This window comes from Cyanistes caeruleus, chromosome 5 (assembly GCF_971803275.1).
Source record: "Cyanistes caeruleus chromosome 5, bCyaCae1.hap1.1, whole genome shotgun sequence".
NCBI classification, from domain to species: domain Eukaryota; kingdom Metazoa; phylum Chordata; class Aves; order Passeriformes; family Paridae; genus Cyanistes; species Cyanistes caeruleus.
In genome coordinates, this window is record NC_141705.1 from 59,353,752 (window position 1) to 59,369,056 (window position 15,305).

General features: G+C 36.4%; 1 protein-coding gene across 5 annotated transcripts in view; it reads right to left on the reverse strand.

Annotated features, from left to right (window-relative positions):
- Positions 1 to 15,305, reverse strand: part of LRBA (LPS responsive beige-like anchor protein) — a 367,479-nt gene that overhangs the window by 317,308 nt on the left and 34,866 nt on the right. For all 5 annotated transcript variants that reach the window (XM_086889595.1, XM_086889593.1, XM_086889594.1 and 2 more), the window contains exons 3-15: positions 12,412 to 12,643; positions 12,176 to 12,276; positions 9,885 to 9,980; positions 7,791 to 7,912; positions 7,559 to 7,685; positions 6,675 to 6,794; positions 6,216 to 6,362; positions 5,155 to 5,352; positions 4,472 to 4,605; positions 3,144 to 3,252; positions 2,893 to 3,045; positions 2,130 to 2,298; positions 537 to 616 (exon numbers count right to left, since the gene is read on the reverse strand). In XM_086889595.1, coding sequence (XP_086745721.1) covers positions 537 to 616; positions 2,130 to 2,298; positions 2,893 to 3,045; positions 3,144 to 3,252; positions 4,472 to 4,605; positions 5,155 to 5,352; positions 6,216 to 6,362; positions 6,675 to 6,794; positions 7,559 to 7,685; positions 7,791 to 7,912; positions 9,885 to 9,980; positions 12,176 to 12,276; positions 12,412 to 12,643 — 1,788 coding nt within the window. The remainder of the gene's footprint in view (positions 1 to 536; positions 617 to 2,129; positions 2,299 to 2,892; positions 3,046 to 3,143; positions 3,253 to 4,471; positions 4,606 to 5,154; positions 5,353 to 6,215; positions 6,363 to 6,674; positions 6,795 to 7,558; positions 7,686 to 7,790; positions 7,913 to 9,884; positions 9,981 to 12,175; positions 12,277 to 12,411; positions 12,644 to 15,305) is intronic.

Genomic DNA, 15,305 nt, shown 5'->3' on the forward strand with positions numbered 1-15,305 from the left:
CAAATACAAGAAAAGTCAACCCACAGAAGGGAGAAAAGAGACCAAAACTTATGATAGGAGAGAGTCATGAAGAGCCTATAAGCAATAGAGCTGCTGAATTCCAATATTCCTCTAATGCCCAAGAAACAGTTGTGAAAATTATTGATAGTCTTTCCTATCCTACTCTGTCTCACTGACCCACAGTATATAACAGCAAATGCTGCTCTTTAGCCTTTAGGCACTTATGATGTAGCTCATCATGTTAATGTAAAAAAAAAACCAAAAACACCAACAAGAAATTAAATACTTGTTTTCCCAAAAGTAAACATTTCTAGCTAATTCAAGCTAATAACAGCTCCACTTCTGATAAGAACAGCTTAAAGGCGAAAAAAATGCAACCTTAGCATTGCTGTCCATGGCAAGAGCCACAAGAAGAAGCACCTAACATGGCTTTTCTGTTTATTTATTATCACAGAATTCAACATGTTTAAAGCATGTTATGCATTTCTTTATGAAAGTAAACTCAAATATCCTACCATAACTTAAAACTATCCTACCTTCATCACTAGCTGTTTAATGAACATCAGCAAAAATGCTCGCAGGGATAGAATCTCCTTCTGAGTAGGCCGTGGCCCATCTACAAAAGAAAAGTAGATACATAAAATAAAAATTAACAGTTGCTATTAGCATACACTGCATTTTCACAAAAACAAAAATAAAAGGCATTTTCTGGATGAAGAAGGCACAATTCTAAGTCTTCCCACCCTCTGTTTCAGACCACAAATCAGTACTGTATTTTATCACTTTTTATTATCAAAATGTCTGATCAGTGAGGTTCCACTAAGGCTTCACCTATCTGTGGTGATTTTAAGGTTTCCTCATGATGAACCAACTTCATGCAAGGAATAAGACTGATACAAAAACTTCATGTCAGAATTCCCAGATTTAAAATTTTTGCAGTTGATAGATTTTTTTAAAGTTCTGCCATAGCTCAAAGGAAGAGCTACATGCCATTATTATACGTTAGCTAAATAAAATAAAAAAATCAATTTTACAATGCTATGTATAAAGAGTACCTTGAAAGACATGACTTAATTTGTTAACTCAAAGTCAAAAAGGACTGGCTTCTGCCATCTCTGCATAAAGCAGACCTCCAAGAAAACATTTTAAATACTCAAACACTCAGTAGCTCCCAGGAGAAGCAAGGTTAAAAAAACAGGTGCAACCAAGTGTCAAAGTCAAGTAAAAGCTTTGGTACAGAAAGCAAATGAACTGTTGCAAATCCATTTTGGGGGATAGTTTTTACATTTGCCTGCAGTGTCACAGTTCTCATGATTTTAATCATCACACAAAAGCAAACCATCTAAAGAATGACAGTGATCATATGCATCTGGTTTTATAAAGTATAGGCCCACAGGCATATTTGGTTTAAGAACAGCTATTTTTAGTATAAACCAGCCTAGTCAAAAGAAGCCATTAAACTGCACTACTAACACTATCCCACTCATCCACTTGCCTCAGGCTCAATAAATGAGTTCCAAATCTAAGCAAATGAACGAGAGAATAAAAAGAGAAAACACGATGCTTTGCTTCTTAAAGGATGAAAGATACTACAAAACAATCCTTACAGCCCACTAACAGGAAGGGCTGGTCATTTTGAGAAGTTTGGGGCAGGAAGTCAGACACATCTAGGGAGCACTCACTCCTAGTACATCTTTGCTCTCTCACATCACCTGCTTCTCTCTCTGAAATTACAAAAATGACAGAGAAAGACCATATTCCCAGGCACAGCTCTACAGTTAAAACACCCTACCATTTCTCTGACTACTTCTGTCTAGTATCAGTTGACACAGGTGTCTGATGACAGAGGATATGACTTCTGAAGAAAGTTTCCTATAGGTTGTGAAAAAAAAAACTTACACAGACAAAAGCACATCATTCACACTGTTATACTGTAGTGTAATTATTCAGTGTAACCACTCAAGTGTAATTATTTCTGAAGAACCAACAGCTCTATTCTAAACACTTGCAAGGATGATTTTGAAATACAAAATCAGCACAACATTGTATCCAAAACTTTTTTAAAACTAACATCAAATTGTGAGAATAAAAATCAGTATATACATATCCATATATATACACACACATACCTATGCCCTTGGGAGTTATCCCACTGCGATCCTGAGGGTTCACCACCCAGTAATAATACTTGAGGGTGTGCATGACCAACAGAACTGTCCCAACCCGCCGGATTGCTCCATAAATGTTAACAGTGGCAACAAACTCAGTCGACAGGTAAGTGTACAAGGTCAGCTGAACCTACACCAACAGTCAGGAAAACAAAAACCTGAATTGCAGCACTTCAGACAACTGAATTCTTATGTTTCATCTATCAAAATGTCTTAAAGAAATAGATTTTCTCTGCATAGTCTTAAAACCTCTGCAAACTGATGAAAAATTTCATTATATTTCTCAAACTGTACAGTGCTGGTAAGAAGGTTTCAGCTGGCAAGTTTTGATCGAAGTTGTTCACTGTCAGAAAACAGAGACTCACCAAAACAAAAATACTCACTTTCAATTTATATCAAGACTTAAGATCTGACAACAAGGATAATTTCCTCCCCAAAAATTGCTGAGTTTTTCCTAACTAATCCATCCAAACATCCCTCCCACTCTGGGTCAAAAGTCACAACTCTGGTCTGCAGAACACTGCAAGTTTTCCAACTCCCAGAAAACCTTGGGAATCTGCAAAACTTATCAACTATATGCAGCAAAGCAGAGTCTGAAGATAATTCTTGGATGACTTCTGCTGTGGAGCCAGAACTCATAATTCTTTGGACTCAATGGTTAGTTTCAACACTCCTAAATCAATAAACCACAAGACACCTTATTGATAAGAATAAGCAGTTTTACCTGTGCTGGGATATGAATCCATATTGCAGGATTCAGGAGAACATGATCACACAGCTGCTTTAGCAGGGGCACCCCATTGTGTAAATTGCTCAGGTATTTCGAGAAGGCAAGGCAAAGTTCTAGCACAGCTCTGGTAACGTGGGCTTTGGAAGACTGTAAAAGATGATCTGATTAAGGAGAGTCCAGCCTAGGAAAAGTATTTAACTCAAAAAAAAATTCAACATTAGTGTAAGACATCAAAGAAGACCTACCTTTTCTAGGCTGTATCCTATCACAAGGAAACCTTTACAGGAAAGCATCTGTTCTTGCATAGCAATAGAGTTCTTCAACAACTCCATGATGAATGCCAGTAAAGTAGAACTGGAAAACATGGTTTAGAGTCAAGGAAATCATGCTAAAGGGTTACAAAAAGACAAGCTATTTCCAAATTAACACTCCCAAAACACAACCCAGAGATATATGTTATGTAAATGTTCTGTTACATAAATCAGAATTTTTAAAACAAAAAACAAGACTAAATTTTGAATGCGTGCTTCAAAATGCTTCTTTACCTTATTTCTCTAACTTGAAATTACCATATAAAAGCAAAATCCTTCTGAATTCTTGCAAAAAGGCAACAGTTAAGTTTGCACTACTCTGCTACGTGTGTCAATTACAAACTTCTGCAAGATCAATTACAATTGCCATTCTACTTCTTAAACTATCAGATTAGCAAATATTTTTCTAGACATAGCTTTGCTGTTGTGCTGCTGTCAGAGGGAACGTTCCTGTCAAGGCACTAGTGCCTGTTGATCAAGACTTCAACCAGTAGAAAACCCCTGTATTGCTGGGCCAATTTGCAACTGCATCAAATCCCCAACTTAGCACAGAGATGTCCAAGCCTGAGCCAGCTCAGGACACACCCAGACACAAACAGATGACCTGAAGGAATATTGTGACCATCCCTTCTATGCAACAATATAGATACAGATCATCTTTAAACAGTCAAGAAACTACAAATGCAATGAATCAGAGCAAATTACACTGGAATCCTAAAAAGCAATCCCTCTGCTTTTACTGCTGCCCTTTAACTTAGGAGCTTTGTAGCTCCATCAGCTTCTGTGGCTGGATATTCAGAAGCTGGATGGAGTTGAAACAGAGCTCAAACCAGAGGAAAAGCCTAGCAGCAACACTAAGTAACAGAATCTTCCAAAAATCTGAAGGTTAAAAAAAAAAAACAAAGAAAAATTCCAAGTAATGACTTCATGTAGCTGAAAAATTCACCCTTCCTGGAGTTTCTCTTGAAGCCTTCCCCAGTGAATTCTCTCCATTACAGGAATAAGCTAAAGAGAATTATCCATAATGCTGTTACACAAAAAAAAATTGTCAAGTATAAAGTATGTGTACATTCTGATTCTCTGTGAGCTTTCACAGAACACTTGGTGCAAAGAAGTACATCACTTTGAGGTCCCGCATGTAACTTTTTTGTTGTTAGACATTGCTGCAGAAGGCAATGCAAACTACTATGCCATTTGATAAAGCAATAGGTAATTTACTTCAAAGGAACAAAGCCCAGGACACTGCAAGTACATGCACTCACCAAACAGTTGTATCAATGTGGTCTGAGGAATATTGCCTATAGTCCAACTGTGCAAAGAGAGGGAAAAGCACCTGAACTCCTCCAATGGAGTGCAGGGCACTTTGGATCGAGTGTGTCAAGACTGCTTTCACATCCTGACAAGGAAGAAACAAGAAATTTTGAAATCTCTTTCAGAATCTGATGCACAGCTCGTTAAAATACTTTTTCATTTCTTCAATATAAAAATTGTATTAATACCAAATAAAAAGAAACAGCAGGAACAAACTGGCTGCCACAGTCACACTAAATGCACAGTATGCCTGACCTACTGGTTAGATACAGATCTACAGTGCAGATCCTCAGGTGAATCTACAGGATACAGCATTCAAAGCACACGGAAGAAAAGGATTTCATAACAGGGCAAAGGATGGGAGATAGGGAACATCTGTATGGGAGTGAACATATTAGAAATGAGAAAGTAGGATTTTTTTTCAAAGCTAACACATCCCTTGTATTTATTCACAGAATAAATTTTTTTCTTGCGATTCTTTTGCATCCTCTTCAGTTCAAGAAACAGTGGCAGGGCCAACCCAAAACACCCCAAGCTATATGTAATTCCATATCAAAATCCCTATAAAACTGGATTTTAGGTTTTCAAACAGAAATCATTTTTACCCTCAAAATCTATGAAAATGTTGATTTACCTGCAGCATGAGGGCATGTGGTGAATGAACAAAAATAGAAGGGTTATCCTTAGGGGATGACTCTAGACACAGCTGTGCATCTGTAGCCCTTGGATTGTACATAAAAGCAATAGCACTGGAGAGTTTGCCATCATATAGCAACAATTTGTGATGTTCATCGAGGAAGAGATCACTTTCTGCCTTGAACTTGAACGTTCCCTGGATTGGGGAGCAGGGTTTTAGGAAGGAAAGGAGAAAAAAATTAGACTAAGTGCCCTGACAATACAGATCAGAACAATTATTGCAAAAAGTGATTAAAATATTGCTTCTTTAATCAAGCAGTATTTAATAAAAAAAGGTTCACATAAATACCACAGACTCATAAGATTCAAAGTCAATTTTACAGCATTACAATGGCAGAATTTTTTTGGCTCCTGAAGAGTGTCATTGCCAGGATAGTGGGTAATGTAAAAGAACCACATCAGCCTGGAAACAGCAGGACTGTCAGCAATGTTCACTCAGAAGGAACTAATAATTGAGGAGCAGACAGAAAAGGAACCATCTTTCTTAGCTTATGTTTGTACAGCTGCTGGGGAATAACAGCCTTCAATTAGTGCCCCTCAGGCTATGACAAAACAAATAATAAATCATTGCAACAAAACTAATCCTCAGCACCGACTTCACGCATTAAAAAAACCCCACTAGCACAAGCAACTATAAAGCCACGTTCCTAAAACAAATACATTATAACTGATCTAAAGTTTTCAGCCGCAGTGAAAAAGTGAACCCCATCAGAGATAACAGTTGTGTTCTCCCTCTCCCAACCACCAACATGGAAATTCTGAGAAGCAAACAGAACAATTCTTTTTGCTTTATAAGAAATCAAGACTGAACTAATGCTCACTTGTAGCTTGTAAGGCCCTACTTAGGCTTATAGAAGAAACATATAGAAGAACTGAGTTTAATAAAAATATTACACTGTAAGACAATTTTTTTAGGACACAGAGGTGTCACAAGACTCTTAACACCTACCATAAAAAACCTTAGCATAATTAAACTTAGGAAAGTCAATTCTAAGGTACCTTATATCCCAGGCCAAGCTGATAAATGGCAAAGATCTGAGCAGCATTGAGAGCCTCACTAAAAAGGTAAACAGATGTCATCTGCCCACAAAACACTCGATTGGCATCTGCTGTTTCTGAAGAGCCCAGGAAACATTTGTCAAATGTCTGAAAACAGAAAACAGAACCCAGTAACAGGGTTTAATCCATGCTACACAAGCAAATCATGCAAAAAATAGGCATTTCATCAGGGAATATTTTTACATAAACACGTACTTGAGGGCCTCAGCAGAAACAAATATTAAGTTCTGAGATGCACAAAACCACAATTTATTCCCCTACCAAAATGTTACCATTTTTATTTCAACATTTTTTAAAAATGCATAAAATGGGGGAGGTTTATGAATAAAATGGCAAAGAATATCTATGCAATGCATCAAGATGATCAGCTATAGACATTAGTGTGCAGGGATTACTCACATCACTGGTGTTGACAAACCACGTTATTTCCCCATAAGATGCCAGCTCCCCGTTCACATAACACCGGAGTTCGCTGTTCTTCCAGCGGTTATAGATGTGCACTATAGTCACCATGTACCACTAAACAATAAAAAAACAATTGATATAACTCCATAAACACTTGGGAACAGCTTAAGTATTCAAGTGGAGCTTGGAAGAACAAAATCAACTCTATGTGAATTAAATTAAGACTGAAATAAATATTTTAAGTAGGAAAGATTTAGTCACTGGTGAGTTTTCTTGCATTGCTATGTCAAAGGATAGTACAACATTTTTTCCACACATGAGCTTAAAAGGTATTTATGGCATATAACCCTGAAAACCTTTATGACATTGCTGAATCAAATTTATACTTAAATTATTTTGTAAACTTCTGAACTGGGTTACTCTTAGCATGATGGACTACTACAAATGCCATTCCAAAGAGTAAGGATGGCTCCAGACTAAAGCCTCTCAAAGGCTGTGCATGTCAAATTATCACAAACAGAATCCATATTTACAGCAAGGGATTACTGATAAGGAATTCCTGAGGAGGTCTGTTCTCCCACAAGATGTTTACACCAGTTGTTCCAGAAACATTAGCAGGACATCTATGTGAAAAAGGGAACATTCAACATCACACAACAAGGCAAGCCAGCCTTGAACAGCAGTAGTAAAATCAACTCATGTTTTAGTTGTAAAATTAAAAAGAAATAAGAATTCAGAACACAAATTTGTTTTGCTCATTCCAGTGTAACTGTTTTTCTACAGAAAGATGAGACTAAGCAACAGCTACAACACAGACTCACAGGCTACAATTTTAGATTCATGAAAAGTGTTTGAAAGATTTTATTATTTTTACTCACCTTTTGTGGCTTGAAATCAAATTTTACACAGTGCTGGAAACCTTTTCCCTTTGATTTTATGGACGTTACAATCAAGCAGCCTCCAACAAAGTGAGCAGAATAACCAAGTCCTTTGTTTGTTCGAAAACTGACAAATCAGAACAAAATCAGCACATACATGGATGGATGCAGAAATCACTGAACAATTAATAGAAACTGAGCTTCAGCAATATCAGCTTTACTTAATACTTACCAATATAAATAAGGCTTATCCTTATCCACATTAATATTATTTACAGGATCCATTCTTAGCCAAGTGTGGAAAGTAAATCCATTCTGGTATGGCCACTTGGCTATAGGAGGTAAGGCAATAGCCTGAAGAAAGGAAGAAGTTATTCATGTAGAAAGATCAACACAACAGTAGAAGCGTGAAGCTTAAGATACACTCTACAAATAAATGCTGATAAACAGAGCCACACTACAAATGTATACAGCTCCTCTATACTAAAGCAAAAAAAAAAATCTGGCCTAAGTACTGTTCTCTTTATACTCGATTGTTACAATATTTAATTAACCTAAATATTTTAAAACTGACCTTTATATCTCAAAAGAGATTATTAATACTAATCTATGCTTCAAAATTTAAATGCTTTAGTGAAGGCCTTATGGAGTAACAACTTCTCAAAATGCAAATTCAGATTGGCTTGGTTTTTAGGGTAACCTGACAGAATAATCTGTTGCATTTTCAGTGTTGGTTTTCAGGAAAATAACTGATCACGTAGGGAAAGCTAACCACATTTCACTTCATAAATTATTTTTTCTCCTGAAATTCATATCTATGTAGGCTTCCAGTAAGAAAAACACAGAATTACAAACTTCCTCAAAAGAAACACAATACAATCTCCACCAGGCAAAATCTTCATATCAAATATTGTGTTTTTAGTGCAAAGCCCTTGAGTTACAAAGCATGTGGTGGAACCCTTTGTTTCAAACAGCTGGGGTTTATTTTTTTGAGGTTTTCATTTGTTTGGGTTTTTTTTAACATTACTATTAACTTTCTGCTGGTGGATTGCAGCCCAGATTCACAATACAAACTTCAATTAAGATTGCCATAACCTCTGATCAAAGATGCTGCCAGATGATCAACACCAATGAATAAAAAAACATCAAAGAACTCAAGTGTCTCCAGACTTGCTATTACGTTATCATGCTCCATTCAGCTACTCCTGTCCACACAAAATGTTATAAGTCCTTCTGTACACTAGCTAACTAACCAGTCCCCAAGTCTTTGCACCCAGCTCTTGGGAATTGGTAGCATTATCACTTGACTTAACTCACAATGGAACACTGAATAATTATAGCAAATACTTAATTTCTTAAACTTCTAATTTAAATATATATAAAAATACCTATATAAAGGTTACTGAGGCCAATATAAAATATAGTTCAAGCATTCATCATAATTAACAGAAGTTAAATACAAACCAGAAGTTAAACAGAAAACCATGAATAACTAAAATGAACACAAACATTCCTGTCTATTGCCAAGTTCTGTTGCATGTGATAAAACTGCAAGAGCACTTTTCTAGCGGTCTGGATTTTTCAGTCTCAAGTTGTCATTCAAAAAAATAATTCATTATGTCATCAGGTTGGTGAAATTCAATCTCAAGCCACCAAGGCAGAAAGCTAATGGGTTTATGTGAAGAAAACTGGAAAGAGTCATCTGATTTATCTTATTCAATTTGTATTCTGAATTAAGCATGAAATTTTGAACATAATTTTTCATTCTACAATTGTAGAAGCAAAAGTCTTGATGTACTTAAATTCTATCAGAAGATTCTGCACAGGGTTTTCCAACTACCTATTTAGTTTCAAAGTCTTTTTCAAGTGAACACCACAAAACTTAAAAATTAGTCACAAGAACAATTACAAAAAGACTAATCATTGCTAAATGTAATCCTTTTCAGTATTATTCAGCTTATAAATGTCTAGGATCAATGCTTTCTCAAAGATTTCTCATAAGCATCTAGACTGAAAAGCAGGTATTTTCTGCTTGCAACAAGATTTAACTGAACCAGTCTGAAAAAAAGCAACAAAATACAAAAAAGCAGCCTCATTTGTATCCATTCTTTATGTAATAGTATTTGTCCTTCTGTAGTGATATTGCACATCTATTATAAAAACATGATTTATTCAGGCACTAGTTTAAGTGTCAGGCGGAGAAAAAAAAATTGGTTAAAACTTTGTAACAATGACAGATGAGACAAAGAACACCACGAATGAAAATAACCAAGGGCCTTAATGGAACAATGAACAAACAAACAGGAAATTAAAAGTATCTACATACTGCAGCACTTTTTCCTGGAAAGTTGAAGAAGGCATCAGGTCCATACTTCTGAGGCATGTGTTTTAACACAGACAGTAACTTCCCAGCATGTGGTGGCTGACAAAGAGAATTACTACATTTGTAAATAAATAAAACAAACCTCTAAGAAAGGAAAGACTATAGACATAAAAAGCAAATTCTAACACCTTTTAAAACTTTACACATGGTTGAATAACACCCTGCTAAGACACTGAGCACTTTCAGTCAAACAATAATAGCAGTCATGAATACCTTCACACAATATGCAGTAGGTGCACTGAATTACTGTTAATTAGGTAACTTCACTAAGGACTTGAAGGCCAGAGCTGGCAAACTAAACTAACTGAATGCTGATTCCTCCCTCCGTCTGTTCATTCCCATCAGCTCGCTGTGTGATTTTGCAGTAAGCTAAAGAAAATTAACTGGTCCAGATGAAAACTAACTTAGGGAAAACAAATGAAAACCAATTTTTAATTACAGCTGTTCTGGCTGAGTGAAAGCTGTGCCAGCAGAGGGGAGATGGGGAATACCTAGCCAAAGGGAGAGGGAAGATTAGCAGAAGGATTATTTTCATCAGGACTACAGTCATATATTAGATTAAACTGATTTGGTTTATACTTTCACGTATGTCCATGGAGAACGCTTCAAGTCCCAAGGGCAATTTGGAGCACCTAAACTGAGTGCTCAGTGTGAATACTTAGAACTTCACCACCACCCATATCCTGATGATTTTATTGTAATAGTCTTCAACTACAAACTCCAAATCAAGTATATGAGCTCACAACAACAGAGGAATAGCAAATACTAATCATAGTGACAGGACAATTTTGTGTGTTGTCTTTCACCACACTGCATCTTTCTGGCAGATTTGTTTTTAAATTACAATTTTATAATCCTGATATTTTCCTGAAAGTGTCCTTTTTCACCCTGTTGTTAACAGCTACCCTCTGAAAACTATAAATGATGCTGGAGCATTGCATGATCCATTACAAGTATTTCAAATGTACCAAAGGTGCAGTCAGCTAAGTAGTGCTTCAAGAATCTGAGTTAAAACTGAGGAGGAAATGCTGAGAGCTGCTTAGATGTCTGCAGTGCTATAGAATTTGATCAGGTAAATTGTTTTGCAGCAAAATTCTTGTTATCTTTACAGTTCTGCTGATTTTAAGATTTATGGAGTTCCATAACTCCTTGGCAATCCAACTGTGGCATTTTTCTCCTGCTTTCCCCTATTTGGTCTTTAATAAGGGAAGGAAATTAAATGCAAATAGCGGGGAGACAGGAAATGAAAAAGTTAATGTTACAGAGACAACTTTAATTCCCCTACAGTTAAATATACTCTGTATGTTCAATTATTAAGTTTAAACCATCTATAAAGTTTAGAGTATTTTTATTTAAGCAGGTTAAGATCTCCAAAGCTATTTATTTCAAAGGGCCTTTTAAAATCTGCAGTATTATGTGTGCATGTTTGCTTTTATATTGTACACTTTTTTTTTTTTTTAATTATTTGAAGTCAAGAGAGACAATGCTACCTTTTCCCTACACGAGTCATAGTATCTAGAAATAACAGGAGCTGAATTAAAATTCAAAGCAGGTAAAATGATTGTTCCCAAATCCAGTGAAACAACAACAACTGTGTGTTGAAGAAAACTTTATCAGGTGGCCTCTACAACATATACATTTTTACTTTTGGGAAGGTGGCCTCTCAGCTGTAAAAAGGTCCCTTTCTATTCCACGCAGAAACAAGAGATAAATTGTACAATTTTTCATTGGGACTTAGTTCCTACAGTTCAATTTCTGCTGAAATTCTCACTTCCCTAACTGGATCATTTTTTTTTTTAATCTTCAGGTAAAGCACAGCAATGTGAAAACGGGAGCAAACAGCACTGCCTATGTAGGCATTTTTTATTTCTTTCTGTCTAGTAATTTTTTAAAAAATTAAGCTTTTTTCCTTCAATTTCACATATCTGGAATCAAAAATTAAAATCATGCGCATAAAATACTTAAGAATGACCTTATTATTCCCAGGTGTTTTAAAAGACTAATATAGTCCACAGGTTCAGGAAGGAATTTAACTTCACCACCATTCTACTCCCTTTATTTTAATTGCTTTCTGGTAAAAAGATTCTTTATATAATATGAGAAAGTTTCCTATATTTTTTGGTGTATTCAAAATTTGTTTATCATGAAGTTCATGGAACAGTCTTAACTAGTGAAAATTAGGAAAAATAAAAGCGACACAATAAAAATTGTTTCTGTTTTGTGTTTTCCTTTACCCATCTCCCTTTTTCTCCTTGCAGCTTGCTGAAGAATAACTTCAGCTCTCGAACTGTCAGGTTATAGCTAGCCAACACACCCAGCATGTCCACTAAGAGATCTGAAAAGCAAAAAGAACAACAGTGTAAGTGCTTAATAAAAGACAGCGTCATATTTTTATCATCTAATTAATAACTGTGTCCATGAGATTTTGTGTAAAAGCACAGTTTGAGTTCCACAGTGTGGGAGGCTGTACCTGCAATCATGTTTTCAGCTCTATCAATCCTCCTGAGCACTTGTTCCACAAGCCCCACTTCTGTGCAGACCTGGAGATTCCGTATGCTTTTCTTCAGTATTGCTGTAAACATGCTCCAAACCTCAGCCTGGCAGGTGATATCACACTTATCCAGTAAGTCCACCATGGAGGTGATGCCCTCTCCTTCTTGGATGATAAAGTTCATTTCCAAGTCAAACTGGCCCCCAACAAGCTTTTAAAGAAAAATATTTACAAAAAAAAAAAAAAAAAAGCTTAAGGCAACAGCATCAAAGTATTACTCCATGCCTAAAGTTAGTCATTCTTAAAGTGTATTATTGTATATATCTAAAATTCTCATAAAGTGAGAAGAAAACTGTCAAAGGTGTAAGGGAAACAAATATAATCATGAGGCCAACATCAATGTACCATCTTATTTTTCTTCTGCTTTAAGTTCTGTTGAGTAATAAAGGTGCTCATAAGGTGTCACCTACTATCACTGTAGTGACACTGTAGTGACAATGGCTGTAGAAAAACATTTGGGTAGTTTAAGATGAAGGTGTCCCAAGCTGAGCTGAAAAGTGAAGACACCAAATGAGTGTTCTAAAACAGATGAGCCCAACAAAGCAATCAAGATATCTTAAATGCCTTGGAGTGACCCTAAAAGCTTGCTTTCACATTTTCTAAACAAATCTCCATTAAGAGGGCAATTTTAGCCAAAAGGAGCTGATGCACATCAGAAACATTGCCACTTATGAACATTTATGAGACATTCCCGAGACAGTGACTAAAGCAGGTTAAGAATTAACTCCTGGGTTCATTAGCAGTCCCAGGTACTCAAAGGAAGTAAAGGCTTGCTCTCTTTGCTGGAATGTGGAACAGCAGCACTGTTCCAAGCCTTTGGCTGTGATGTGGCTATGAGACTTCAACCCTGTAATATTTCAGGTCTCCTAGGCAAGTTTTGTTTGAACATACACTGAGTAACTAGCCACATAAGCCTGTATGGAGGAGGTAGAGGGGGGGAAGGAAATAACCTCCTCCACTCTCATTTGAATACTTAATAAAAAAAAAAAATTCTAGCTGATGGCAAAATGCATTATAGTAAGTTAACTTCCTTATACCAACTCCCTCCATCCACTCTTTAAAGTTCCTTTCAACTTTAGAGCTGTATTAACCTTAAAAACATACCATGCTTACCAAAATACCCATTATATGCCAGCATACAAACAGGAAATCAGATAGCACTGACTCAAATTATCAAAAGGGACTCATGAGCAGAAATATTGTAGCTCGTTCTCACTTCTGCAAGTTTGTGGCATTATTTCAGTCCTACACGGTGGTGTTCCTTCCACAGGCTTTGACCATTAACAGCTTCAGTAACATCACCTGCTAAAGTCACACCATGTTGAAATTGCCCAAAATCCATACACTAACTTGCTTCCATATTCGCTCCAACAGCTTTTCTCATCTAGTCAGGATCCAAAGAACAACTTAACACGGAACAGAATACATGCTCTTCATTAACCTCTGAAATTACCATACATTTTCCTCAAGTGTCTCAACCTTGTCACTTTGAAGAAGCAATCTTTGGACTTCTGGGAATAAATCAGTAATGCCAAACACTACAGGAAGCAGAGAAACTTACTGCTTTTATGACAGAAGAGACAATGTCTCATGGCAACGATTTCTAAACAGTAATTTACACTTTTCCATTTTCTCCTCTCTGGGTCATGAAAAATAATTATGCAATTTACTATCAGATGCTACCATAATATCTTGGAAAACAGCAAGAACTGAATGGGATTACTTGAGTTATATTCCCAGCTTCTCTATATCAACTCATGCTGTCAACTCAAACAAATCTATCAAATCATTACCACCCTCCAAGCCTTACTTTTCCCCTTCCAAAAGACAGAGCAGAGGCCTAACTCAAGAAAGCTCTGCAGGGTATGCTACGCAGAACAAATTAACACAATTATCTTAAAACAAATGCAAAGAAAAATACACACTCCTGCTTTAAAAAAGAAAATAAATCTTAAAGTATTTGAAAATATAAAATACATAATCAGTGTTACACTTCATTTCACACTGAATTTATCCTCTACAAAACTGAATATTCCTCAAGCAGCTGCTCTTCTTAAAATCAAGATAAGAAACAAAGAAAATACTGTATTCTATGTAGAGACAGAACAGCTGAATGTTAAAAATTCTGGCCACAAACCACCTGATAATTCTTAATAAGAAATTCAACTCTTTATGCATTTGGTTTTAACTATCAGCCAACCATCAATTATCACACCAAAACCATATACAGCTACTAGAGGTGACCTTACCTTCACCCTATAGTCTACAACACCAATCTTTCATTTTTGGCTACATATACTATTATCAGAACCCACCCATCCAGGAAGCTGTCGAATTAGGTTTCCAACCTCATCTGCAAACATAAGCATTTCAGCAGGCATGTTCTAGGAATAATATGCTATGGTAAAAAATAATTACCATTTTAACACTTCCTGTGAGGGAAATGAGGACAAAAAAAAATTGTCAGGGAAAGCAGAATACCCAAGGCAGGGTGCAGGTGATGTACAATATGTATGCACACCCATTAGATACACACAGGCGCACACAGACCCCCCACACTATGTCATATTAACCCTTTCTAATGGTGATTTGAAAGTGATCAACCTTCAAAACACAAATTTGTTTCCAATGACAGGGATCATAATCCAGGTCCATGCATTGGCTAGTTATTATCTGAGCTGCAGTAATGGCTGTGCACAGCAAAATGTAATCTTCCCAAATGTCACAGTAAGTTATGAATATCTGAGCAGCTTAATGCACCTTACTAGCCATGAAGTGTGAGAATGTAATCTTATTACCTTTTTTATGGTTGT